General features: G+C 42.6%; 1 protein-coding gene across 1 annotated transcript in view; it reads right to left on the bottom strand.

The window, feature by feature from the left end:
- Positions 1-6,908: 6,908 nt before the first annotated feature.
- LOC135534745 (dorsal-ventral patterning tolloid-like protein 1) overlaps positions 6,909-13,754 on the bottom strand; it is a 16,764-nt gene continuing 9,918 nt past the window's right edge. Inside the window, exons 5-6 of the mRNA XM_064961634.1 lie at positions 12,966-13,135; positions 6,909-9,266 (exon numbers count right to left, since the gene is read on the bottom strand). Coding sequence (XP_064817706.1) covers positions 9,132-9,266; positions 12,966-13,135 — 305 coding nt within the window. The 3' untranslated portion in view covers positions 6,909-9,131. The remainder of the gene's footprint in view (positions 9,267-12,965; positions 13,136-13,754) is intronic.

Consider the following 13,754-nt stretch of genomic DNA (forward strand, 5'->3'; position numbering starts at 1 on the left):
CCCATATGTAAAAGTAGTGGCCCCAGCCGACTTGTAAGTCGCTTTGGACAAAAGCGTCTGCTAAATGGGATATATTATTATTATTTATATTATTATTATTATTATTATTTAGAGTGGGGTCCACATCCCGCGCCGGAGCCGCCACCATGGACAGACACCCACCCGGACCCTCCCTATTGTTTTGATGTGCGTCCGGGAATCCGCACCTTAAGGGGGGGTTCTGTTACGCCCTGGTCGTATTATATTGTGTTTGTCTCCATTTATTTGGTCAGGCCAGGGTGTGACATGGGTTTTTTGTGGTGTGTTTTGTCTTGGGGGTGTATAGCATAGTCTATGGCTGCCTGAGGCGGTTCTCAATCAGAGTCAGGTGATTATCATTGTCTCTGATTGGGAACCATATTTAGGCAGCCATATTCTTTGAGTATTTCGTGGGTCATTGTTCCTGTCTCTGTGTTTGTTGTCACCAGATAGGCTGTATAGGTTTTCACGTTCCGTTTGTTGTTTTGTATTATTAGTTTTTCATTCGTCATTAAACATGTATCAAGAATACCACACTGCATTTTGGTCCGCTCCTCCTTCACCAGACGAAAGCCGTTACAGTCGGGAACTAGAAGCACGAGCATTTCTCTACACTCTACTAACCATGTGACCAATAACATCTGCTAACCATGTGACCAATAACATCTGCTAACCATGTGACCAATAACATCTGCTAACCATGTGACCAATAACATCTGCTAACCATGTGACCAATAACATCTGCTAACCATGTGACCAATAACATCTGCTAACCATGTGACCAATAACATCTGCTAACCATGTGACCAATAACATCTGCTAACCATGTGACCAATAACATCCGCTAACCATGTGACCAATAACATCCGCTAACCATGTGACCAATAACATCTGCTAACCATGTGACCAATAACATCTGCTAACCATGTGACCAATAACATCTGCTAACCATGTGACCAATAACATCTGCTAACCATGTGACCAATAACATCTGCTAACCATGTGACCAATAACATCTGCTAACCATGTGACCAATAACATCTGCTAACCATGTGACCAATAACATCTGCTAAACATGTGATCAATAACATCTGCTAGCCATGTGTATGTGACCAATAACATATGCTAACCATGTGACCAATAACATCTGCTAACCATGTGACCAATAACATCTGCTAGCCATGTGTATGTGACCAATAACATCTGCTAACCATGTGACCATTAACATCTACTAACCATGTGACCAATAACATCTGCTAACCATGTGACCAATAACATCTGCTAGCCATGTGACCAATAACATCTGCTAACCATGTGTATGTGACCAATAACATCTGCTAACCATGTGTATGTGACCAACAACATCTGCTAACCATGTGTATGTGACCAATAACATCTGCTAACCATGTGTATGTGACCAACAACATCTGCTAACCATGTGACCAATAACATCTGCTAACCATGTGTATGTGACCTATAACATCTGCTAACCATGTGTATGTGACCAATAACATCTGCTAACCATGTGTATGTGACCAATAACATCTGCTAACCATGTGACCAATAACATATTCTAACCATGTGTATGTGACCAATAACATCTGCTAACCATGTGACCAATAACATCTGCTAACCATGTGACCATTAACATCTGCTAACCATGTGACCATTAACATCTGCTAACCATGTGATCAATAACATCTGCTAACCATGTGACCAATAACATCTGCTAACCATGTGACCAATAACATCTGCTAACCATGTGACCAATAACATCTGCTAACCATGTGACCATTAACATCTGCTAACCATGTGACCAATAACATCTGCTAACCATGTGACCATTAACATCTGCTAACCATGTGACCATTAACATCTGCTAACCATGTGACCAATAACATCTGCTAACCATGTGACCAATAACATCTGCTAACCATGTGACCAATAACATCTGCTAACCATGTGACCAATAACATCTGCTAACCATGTGACCAATAACATCTGCTAACCATGTGACCAATAACATCCGCTAACCATGTGACCAATAACATCCGCTAACCATGTGACCAATAACATCTGCTAACCATGTGACCAATAACATCTGCTAACCATGTGACCAATAACATCTGCTAACCATGTGACCAATAACATCTGCTAACCATGTGACCAATAACATCTGCTAACCATGTGACCAATAACATCTGCTAACCATGTGACCAATAACATCTGCTAACCATGTGACCAATAACATCTGCTAAACATGTGATCAATAACATCTGCTAGCCATGTGTATGTGACCAATAACATATGCTAACCATGTGACCAATAACATCTGCTAACCATGTGACCAATAACATCTGCTAGCCATGTGTATGTGACCAATAACATCTGCTAACCATGTGACCATTAACATCTACTAACCATGTGACCAATAACATCTGCTAACCATGTGACCAATAACATCTGCTAGCCATGTGACCAATAACATCTGCTAACCATGTGTATGTGACCAATAACATCTGCTAACCATGTGTATGTGACCAACAACATCTGCTAACCATGTGTATGTGACCAATAACATCTGCTAACCATGTGTATGTGACCAACAACATCTGCTAACCATGTGACCAATAACATCTGCTAACCATGTGTATGTGACCTATAACATCTGCTAACCATGTGTATGTGACCAATAACATCTGCTAACCATGTGTATGTGACCAATAACATCTGCTAACCATGTGACCAATAACATATTCTAACCATGTGTATGTGACCAATAACATCTGCTAACCATGTGACCAATAACATCTGCTAACCATGTGACCATTAACATCTGCTAACCATGTGACCATTAACATCTGCTAACCATGTGATCAATAACATCTGCTAACCATGTGACCAATAACATCTGCTAACCATGTGACCAATAACATCTGCTAACCATGTGACCAATAACATCTGCTAACCATGTGACCATTAACATCTGCTAACCATGTGACCAATAACATCTGCTAACCATGTGACCATTAACATCTGCTAACCATGTGACCATTAACATCTGCTAACCATGTGACCAATAACATCTGCTAACCATGTGACCAATAACATCTGCTAACCATGTGACCAATAACATCTGCTAACCATGTGACCAAGAGCATCTGCTAACCATGTGACCAATAACATCTGCTAACCATGTGACCAATAACATATGCTAACCATGTGACCAATAACATCTGCTTACCATGTGACCATTAACATCTGCTAACCATGTGACCATTAACATCTGCTAACCATGTGACCAATAACATCTGCTAACCATGTGACCAATAACATCTGCTAACCATGTGACCATTAACATCTGCTAACCATGTGATCAATAACATCTGCTAACCATGTGACCAATAACATCTGCTAACCATGTGACCATTAACATCTGCTAACCATGTGACCAATAACATCTGCTAACCATGTGACCATTAACATCTGCTAACCATGTGATCAATAACATCTGCTAACCATGTGACCAATAACATCTGCTAACCATGTGACCAATAACATCTGCTTACCATGTGACCATTAACATCTGCTAACCATGTGACCATTAACATCTGCTAAACATGTGATCAATAACATCTGCTAGCCATGTGTATGTGACCAATAACATATGCTAACCATGTGACCAATAACATCTGCTAACCATGTGACCAATAACATCTGCTAGCCATGTGTATGTGACCAATAACATCTGCTAACCATGTGACCATTAACATCTACTAACCATGTGACCAATAACATCTGCTAACCATGTGACCAATAACATCTGCTAGCCATGTGACCAATAACATCTGCTAACCATGTGTATGTGACCAATAACATCTGCTAACCATGTGTATGTGACCAACAACATCTGCTAACCATGTGTATGTGACCAATAACATCTGCTAACCATGTGTATGTGACCAACAACATCTGCTAACCATGTGACCAATAACATCTGCTAACCATGTGTATGTGACCTATAACATCTGCTAACCATGTGTATGTGACCAATAACATCTGCTAACCATGTGTATGTGACCAATAACATCTGCTAACCATGTGACCAATAACATATTCTAACCATGTGTATGTGACCAATAACATCTGCTAACCATGTGACCAATAACATCTGCTAACCATGTGACCATTAACATCTGCTAACCATGTGACCATTAACATCTGCTAACCATGTGATCAATAACATCTGCTAACCATGTGACCAATAACATCTGCTAACCATGTGACCAATAACATCTGCTAACCATGTGACCAATAACATCTGCTAACCATGTGACCATTAACATCTGCTAACCATGTGACCAATAACATCTGCTAACCATGTGACCATTAACATCTGCTAACCATGTGACCATTAACATCTGCTAACCATGTGACCAATAACATCTGCTAACCATGTGACCAATAACATCTGCTAACCATGTGACCAATAACATCTGCTAACCATGTGACCAATAACATCTGCTAACCATGTGACCAATAACATCTGCTAACCATGTGACCAATAACATCCGCTAACCATGTGACCAATAACATCCGCTAACCATGTGACCAATAACATCTGCTAACCATGTGACCAATAACATCTGCTAACCATGTGACCAATAACATCTGCTAACCATGTGACCAATAACATCTGCTAACCATGTGACCAATAACATCTGCTAACCATGTGACCAATAACATCTGCTAACCATGTGACCAATAACATCTGCTAACCATGTGACCAATAACATCTGCTAAACATGTGATCAATAACATCTGCTAGCCATGTGTATGTGACCAATAACATATGCTAACCATGTGACCAATAACATCTGCTAACCATGTGACCAATAACATCTGCTAGCCATGTGTATGTGACCAATAACATCTGCTAACCATGTGACCATTAACATCTACTAACCATGTGACCAATAACATCTGCTAACCATGTGACCAATAACATCTGCTAGCCATGTGACCAATAACATCTGCTAACCATGTGTATGTGACCAATAACATCTGCTAACCATGTGTATGTGACCAACAACATCTGCTAACCATGTGTATGTGACCAATAACATCTGCTAACCATGTGTATGTGACCAACAACATCTGCTAACCATGTGACCAATAACATCTGCTAACCATGTGTATGTGACCTATAACATCTGCTAACCATGTGTATGTGACCAATAACATCTGCTAACCATGTGTATGTGACCAATAACATCTGCTAACCATGTGACCAATAACATATTCTAACCATGTGTATGTGACCAATAACATCTGCTAACCATGTGACCAATAACATCTGCTAACCATGTGACCATTAACATCTGCTAACCATGTGACCATTAACATCTGCTAACCATGTGATCAATAACATCTGCTAACCATGTGACCAATAACATCTGCTAACCATGTGACCAATAACATCTGCTAACCATGTGACCAATAACATCTGCTAACCATGTGACCATTAACATCTGCTAACCATGTGACCAATAACATCTGCTAACCATGTGACCATTAACATCTGCTAACCATGTGACCATTAACATCTGCTAACCATGTGACCAATAACATCTGCTAACCATGTGACCAATAACATCTGCTAACCATGTGACCAATAACATCTGCTAACCATGTGACCAAGAGCATCTGCTAACCATGTGACCAATAACATCTGCTAACCATGTGACCAATAACATATGCTAACCATGTGACCAATAACATCTGCTTACCATGTGACCATTAACATCTGCTAACCATGTGACCATTAACATCTGCTAACCATGTGACCAATAACATCTGCTAACCATGTGACCAATAACATCTGCTAACCATGTGACCATTAACATCTGCTAACCATGTGATCAATAACATCTGCTAACCATGTGACCAATAACATCTGCTAACCATGTGACCATTAACATCTGCTAACCATGTGACCAATAACATCTGCTAACCATGTGACCATTAACATCTGCTAACCATGTGATCAATAACATCTGCTAACCATGTGACCAATAACATCTGCTAACCATGTGACCAATAACATCTGCTTACCATGTGACCATTAACATCTGCTAACCATGTGACCATTAACATCTGCTAACCATGTGACCAATAACATCTGCTAACCATGTGACCAATAACATCTGCTAACCATGTGACCATTAACATCTGCTAACCATGTGATCAATAACATCTGCTAACCATGTGACCAATAACATCTGCTAACCATGTGACCATTAACATCTGCTAACCATGTGACCAATAACATCTGCTAACCATGTGACCAATAACATCTGCTAACCATGTGATCAATAACATCTGCTAACCATGTGACCAATAACATCTGCTAACCATGTGACCATTAACATCTGCTAACCATGTGACGAATAACATCTGCTAACCATGTGACCAATAACATCTGCTAACCATGTGACCATTAACATCTGCTAACCATGTGACCATTAACATCTGCTAACCATGTGACCATTAACATCTGCTAACCATGTGACCATTAACATCTGATAACCATGTGATCAATAACATATGCTAGCCATGTGTATGTGACCAATAACATCTGATTTGAAATATGTGTTATTTCATAGTTTTGATTTTTAAATATATTTTGATTTGGTTCCGACATGATTCCATATGTGTGAATTCATAGTTGTGATGTCATCACTATAATTCTACAATGTAGAAAATAGTACAAATAAAGAAAATCCCTGGATTGAGTCGAAACTGTTGACTGGTACTGTACATACACACACACAGATCATTACATCATGACTGCCGTATCATTCAGTAGTCATTTACAACACAAACCAGAGTTATCTTTTACCTGTGTGTAGTTTTAATGACTCAGCATAGAGAGGAAGCCATTTTTGTTCCTTAGAACTACAAACATGGAGGAGATATGATAGAACAGAACTACAAACATGGAGGAGAGAGGTCTCGACAGATCCTACAGAGGGACAGGATCACCAGGAGCTTGGCACATACAATACATGAGACAACTCTTTACACACACACACACACACACACACACACACACACACCTGACTAGTTTCCTCTTTTTTCTTATTTAACAATAAATCTTTCAAGTTCTGCAAACTCATTGTCAAATCAAATTATTCAAAACAAACAAACAAACAAATAACAACTAATGTTAGAGAGACTCAAGAACGTACATTTGGTTCTAAGGCAATATAAGTGCTGTCAAAACCCAACGTTGTCAGAACGTTTTCAGAACGTTGTCAGAAAGACATTGTCTCTCAGTTTGTATAAAGTTTGTCTGAACATTGTCAGAACAGAATGTTTTCTAAGTAGAACATTGTTAGGACGTTTTCAGAAGAACGTTGTCAGAACGTTGTCAGAAAGACATTGTCTCTCAGTTTGTATAATGTTTGCCTGAACGTTGTCAGAATGTTTTCTAAGCAGAACATTGTCAGGACTTTGTCAAACCTCAAAAATGGTCAGAACGTTGTCAGCACCGTAAGTTGTCTGGCCGTTGTCTGAACGTCGTCTCTCGGTTTGTATGAGGTTTGTCTGAAACGTTGTCTGAACAGGAAGTTGTCAGAAAGTTATCGGGATGTTGTCTCTCAGTTTGTATAATGTTGCCTCAGCGTTACCTCATGCTTCTCTCAGTCAGTCAGCCAATCAGTCAGTCAGCCAGTCCATCAGTGAATCAGTCAGCCAATCAGTCAGTCAGCCAGTCCATCAGTGAATCAGTCAGCCAATCAGTCAGTCAGCCAGTCCATCAGTGAATCAGTCAGCCAATCAGTCAGTCAGCCAGTCCATCAGTGAATCAGTCAGCCAATTAGTCAGTCAGCCAGTCCATCAGTGAATCAGTCAGCCAATCAGTCAGTCAGCCAGTCCATCAGTGAATCAGTCAGCCAATCAGTCAGTCAGCCAGTCCATCAGTGAATCAGTCAGCCAATCAGTCAGTCAGCCAGTCCATCAATGAATCAGTCAGCTAATCAGTCAGTCAGCCAGTCCATCAGTGAATCAGTCAGCCAATCAGTCAGTCAGCCAGTCCATCAGTGAATCAGTTAGCCAGTCAGTCAACCTACCAAACAGCCAGTAAAACAGTCAGCCAGCCAATCAGACAGTCAGTCAGCCAGTAAAACAGTCAGCCAGCCAATCAAACAGTCAGTCAGCCAGTCAATCAGTCAGTCAGTCAGCCAGTCAGTCAGTCAACCAGCCAATCAGACAGTCAGTCATCCAGTCACTCAGTCAACCAGCCAATCAGACAGTCAATCAGTCAGCCAGTAAAATAGTCATCCAGTAACTCAGTCAAATAGTCAGCGACTCAGTCAGCCAAACAGCCAGTCAGTTATTTAGTCCAGTTCCATGTATTAAATCCAGTTCCTGTTCACACTCCAGTTTCAGAATTTAATCCAGTTTCAGTATTTAATCCAGTTTCAGTATTTAATCCAGTTTCAGTATTTAATCCAGTTTCAGAATTTAATCCAGTTTCAGTATTTAAGACTGTTTCAGTATTTAATCCAGTTTCAGTATTTAATCCTGTTTCAGTATTTAATCCTGTTTCAGTATTTAATCCAGTTTCAGAATTTAATCCAGTTTCAATATTGAATCCTGTTTCAGTATTTAATCCAGTTTCAGAATTTAATCCAGTTTCAGTATTGAATCCTGTTTCAGTATTTAATCCAGTTTCCGTATTTAATCCTGTTTCAGTATTTAATCCAGTTTACGTATTTAATCCAGTTTCAGTATTTAATCCAGTTCCCGTCGTTAAAGCAGTTCCATTAATCCTGTTGCAGTGTGAAGCTGTGATCCAGTCTCTCTTCACATGTAGTCCTCAGAGTTCTAGAAGCTCCCCTGTTAAGAGATGGACTGATCAGTCCTCCCCCTCTCTCCTCTGGTTCTCACCCACACTCACTCCTCTCTTCAAAACTGTGTGTGTGTGTGTGTGTGTGTGTGTGTGTGTGTGTGTGTGTGTGTGTCTGTTTGGCGCCTGTCAGTCAGAGGAGAAAAGGGGCCTGTGGTTGTCTTGTCGGCACAGTGAGGCTAGGGGTCGCGGTGTTGTGACATCACTTCCTGGTGTGAAGGTTCTGCTGGAACTGGGTGCTGGTGTAGCGGATGTGGAACCCCTTCTTACTGATGGTGTCGTCGCTATGGAAACGGATCAACACCGCGTCACCCGCAGAGTAGATCTCCTCTCTGGGCTGGGGAGGGAGGGAGAGAGATGACAGAGGATGAGAGGGGGAGAGATGACAGAGGATGAGAGGGAGAGAGATGAGAGAGGATGAGAGAGAGAGATGAGAGAGGATGAGAGGGAGAGAGATGAGAGAAAGAGAGGGAGAGAGATGAGAGAGAGAAAGAGACAGGAAGGGAGGGAGGGAGATGACAGAGGATGAGAGGGAGAGAGATGAGAGAGAGAAAGAGACAGGGAGGGAGGGAGGGAGAGAGAGAGAGAGATGACAGAGGATGAGAGAGAGAGAAAGAGAAAGAGATGAGAGAGAGAGAGAGAGAGAGAGAGACAGAGAGAGACAGAGAGACAGAGAGATAGAGAGAGACCGAGAGAGAGATGAGAGAGAGATGACAGATCAATCAGAGAGAGAGAGGGATGACAGAGAGAGGTATGACGGAGAGAGACAAGGAGGAACAGAGAGAGAGGGGTAATGTAGAGGTGAGAAGATGGAGGATAGAGATAATAACAGTAGATGAATATATACAGTACAGTTGGACTTTTCTTGAAAAATTCACTATTTCTCCTAAAATAAATAAAAAACATCCACATATTGTTGGATTTTCAACATTGCAACAAATAAAGCTACCCGGAGCTAGTTCTTGGTTACCCTGCCTACAGCCAAGATAACTGACAACAAACACTGGTAACCAGGGCTATCCCTGGTTACCCTGCCTACGGCCGAGATAACTGACAACAAATACTGGTAACCAGGGCTAGTTCCTGGTTACCCTGCCTACGGCCAAGATAACTGACAACAAATACTGGTAACCAGGGCTAGTTCCTGGTTACCCTGCCTACGGCCGAGATAACTGACAACAAATACTGGTAACCAGGGCTATCCCTGGTTACCCTGCCTACGGCCAAGATAACTGACAACAAATACTGGTAACCAGGGCTAGTTCCTGGTTACCCTGCCTACGGCCGAGATAACTGACAACAAACACTGGTAACCAGGGCTAGTTCCTGGTTACCCTGCCTACGGCCGAGATAACTGACAACAAATACTGGTAACCAGGGCTAGTTCCTGGTTACCCTGCCTACGGCCGAGATAACTGACAACAAACACTGGTAACCAGGGCTAGTTCCTGGTTACCCTGCCTACGGCCGAGATAACTGGTAACCAGGGCTAGTTCCTGGTTACCCTGCCTACGGCCGAGATAACTGACAACAAACACTGGTAACCAGGGCTAGTTCCTGGTTACCCTGCCTACGGCCGAGATAACTGACAACAAATACTGGTACCAGGGCTAGTTCCTGGTTACCCTGCCTACGGCCGAGATAACTGACAACAAACACTGGTAACCAGGGCTAGTTCCTGGTTACCCTGCCTACGGCCGAGATAACTGACAACAAATACTGGTAACCAGGGCTAGTTCCTGGTTACCCTGCCTACGGCCGAGATAACTGACAACAAACACTGGTAACCAGGGCTAGTTCCTGGTTACCCTGCCTACGGCCGAGATAACTGACAACAAATACTGGTAACCAGGGCTAGTTCCTGGTTACCCTGCCTACGGCCGAGATAACTGACAACAAACACTGGTAACCAGGGCTATCCCTGGTTACCCTGCCTACGGCCGAGATAACTGACAACAAATACTGGTACCAGGGCTAGTTCTTGGTGACATAGGTTATGTATGTGATTCAATAACATTCAATGACACCTACCCCATCTAACCCCCCCCCCCCCATCCTTACCCCAGAACCACAGAACCGACCCAGTCTGTGTGAGTTAGAGTCATTATGTGATACCCCTCCTTACCCCAGAACCACAGAACCATCCCAGTCTGTGTGAGTTAGAGTCATTATGTGATACCCATCCTTACCCCAGAACCACAGAACCATCCCAGTCTGTGTGAGTTAGAGTCATTATGTGATACCCCTCCTTACCCCAGAACCACAGAACCGTCCCAGTCTGTGTGAGTTAGAGTCATTATGTGATACCCTCCTTACCCCAGAACCACAGAACCGACCCAGTCTGTGTGAGTTAGAGTCATTATGTGATACCCCTCCTTACCCCAGAACCACAGAACCGACCCAGTCTGTGTGAGTTAGAGTCATTATGTGATACCCCTCCTTACCCCAGAACCACAGAACCATCCCAGTCTGTGTGAGTTAGAGTCATTATGTGATACCCCTCCTTACCCCAGAACCACAGAACCGACCCAGTCTGTGTGAGTTAGAGTCATTATGTGATACCCCTCCTTACCCCAGAACCACAGAACCGACCCAGTCTGTGTGAGTTAGAGTCATTATGTGATACCCCTCCTTACCCCAGAACCACAGAACCATCCCAGTCTGTGTGAGTTAGAGTCATTATGTGATACCCCTCCTTACCCCAGAACCACAGAACCATCCCAGTCTGTGTGAGTTAGAGTCATTATGTGATACCCCTCCTTACCAGAACCACAGAACCATCCCAGTCTGTGTGAGTTAGTCATTATGTGATACCCATCCTTACCCCAGAACCACAGAACCGACCCAGTCAGTGTGAGTTAGAGTCATTATGTGATACCCCTCCTTACCCCAGAACCACAGAACCGTCCCAGTCTGTGTGAGTTAGAGTCATTATGTGATACCCTCCTTACCCCAGAACCACAGAACCATCCCAGTCTGTGTGAGTTAGAGTCATTATGTGATACCCCTCCTTACCCCAGAACCACAGAACCGTCCCAGTCTGTGTGAGTTAGAGTCATTATGTGATACCCCTCCTTACCCCAGAACCACAGAACCATCCCAGTCTGTGTGAGTTAGAGTCATTATGTGATACCCATCCTTACCCCAGAACCACAGAACCATCCCAGTCTGTGTGAGTTAGAGTCATTATGTGATACCCCTCCTTACCCCAGAACCACAGAACCGACCCAGTCTGTGTGAGTTAGAGTCATTATGTGATACCCCTCCTTACCCCAGAACCACAGAACCGACCCAGTCTGTGTGAGTTAGAGTCATTATGTGATACCCTCCTTACCCCAGAACCACAGAACCGACCCAGTCTGTGTGAGTTAGAGTCATTATGTGATACCCTCCTTACCCCAGAACCACAGAACCATCCCAGTCTGTGTGAGTTAGAGTCATTATGTGATACCCATCCTTACCCCAGAACCACAGAACCGACCCAGTCTGTGTGAGTTAGAGTCATTATGTGATACCCCTCCTTACCCCAGAACCACAGAACCATCCCAGTCTGTGTGAGTTAGAGTCATTATGTGATACCCCTCCTTACCCCAGAACCACAGAACCATCCCAGTCTGTGTGAGTTAGAGTCATTATGTGATACCCCTCCTTACCCCAGAACCACAGAACCGACCCAGTCTGTGTGAGTTAGAGTCATTATGTGATACCCCTCCTTACCCCAGAACCACAGAACCGACCCAGTCAGTGTGAGTTAGAGTCATTATGTGATACCCCTCCTTACCCCAGAACCACAGAACCGACCCAGTCTGTGTGAGTTAGAGTCATTATGTGATACCCCTCCTTACCCCAGAACCACAGAACCGTCCCAGTCTGTGTGAGTTAGAGTCATTATGTGATACCCTCCTTACCCCAGAACCACAGAACCATCCCAGTCTGTGTGAGTTAGAGTCATTATGTGATACCCCTCCTTACCCCAGAACCACAGAACCGACCCAGTCTGTGTGAGTTAGAGTCATTATGTGATACCCCTCCTTACCCCAGAACCACAGAACCGACCCAGTCTGTGTGAGCTGGAGTCATAACCATCGTACAGCTCTATGTAGTCATAACCACAGTCCGCCTCCTCCTCCACCTCGAAGGTCGTAAAGGTCAACTCTATTCCGTAACCCTCCTCTGACGTCACCAACCACTCACAGTCCGTATGGCCTGGAGAGAAGAGGAGAGCAGAGAGGAGACGAGTGTACAGTAGAGTAGAGTAAAATAGAGTAGAGTAGAATAGAATAAAATAGAATAGAGTAGAGTAGAGTAAAATAGAGTAGAACAGAGGAGAGTAAAATAGAGTAGAGTAGGACAGAATAGAGTAGAGTAGAGTAGAATAGAATCGAGTAAAATAGAGTAAAATAGAGTAGAACAGAGTAGAGTAAAATAGAGTAGAACAGAGGAGAGTAAAATAGAGTAGAACAGAAGAGAGTAAAATAGAGTAGAGTAAAGCAGAATAGAGTAGAATAGAAAAGAGTAGAGTAAAGCAGATTAGAGTAGAGAAGAATATAGTAGAATAGAGTAGAATAGAGTAGAATAGAAAAGAGTAGAGTAAAGCAGATTAGAGTAGAGTAGAATATAGTAGAATAGAATAGAGTAGAAAAGAGTAGAGTAGAGTAAAACAGAGTAGAATAGAATAGAAAAGAGTAGAGTAGAATAGAATAAAGTATAATAGAATAGAGTAGAGTAGAATAGAGTAGAACAGAGTAGAGTAGAATAGAATAGAGTAGAAAATAGTGGAGTAGAATAGAATACAGTAGAGTAGAATAGAATAGAGTAGAACAGA

This window comes from Oncorhynchus masou, unplaced genomic scaffold, assembly GCF_036934945.1.
Source record: "Oncorhynchus masou masou isolate Uvic2021 unplaced genomic scaffold, UVic_Omas_1.1 unplaced_scaffold_3910, whole genome shotgun sequence".
Lineage (NCBI taxonomy): Eukaryota > Metazoa > Chordata > Actinopteri > Salmoniformes > Salmonidae > Oncorhynchus > Oncorhynchus masou.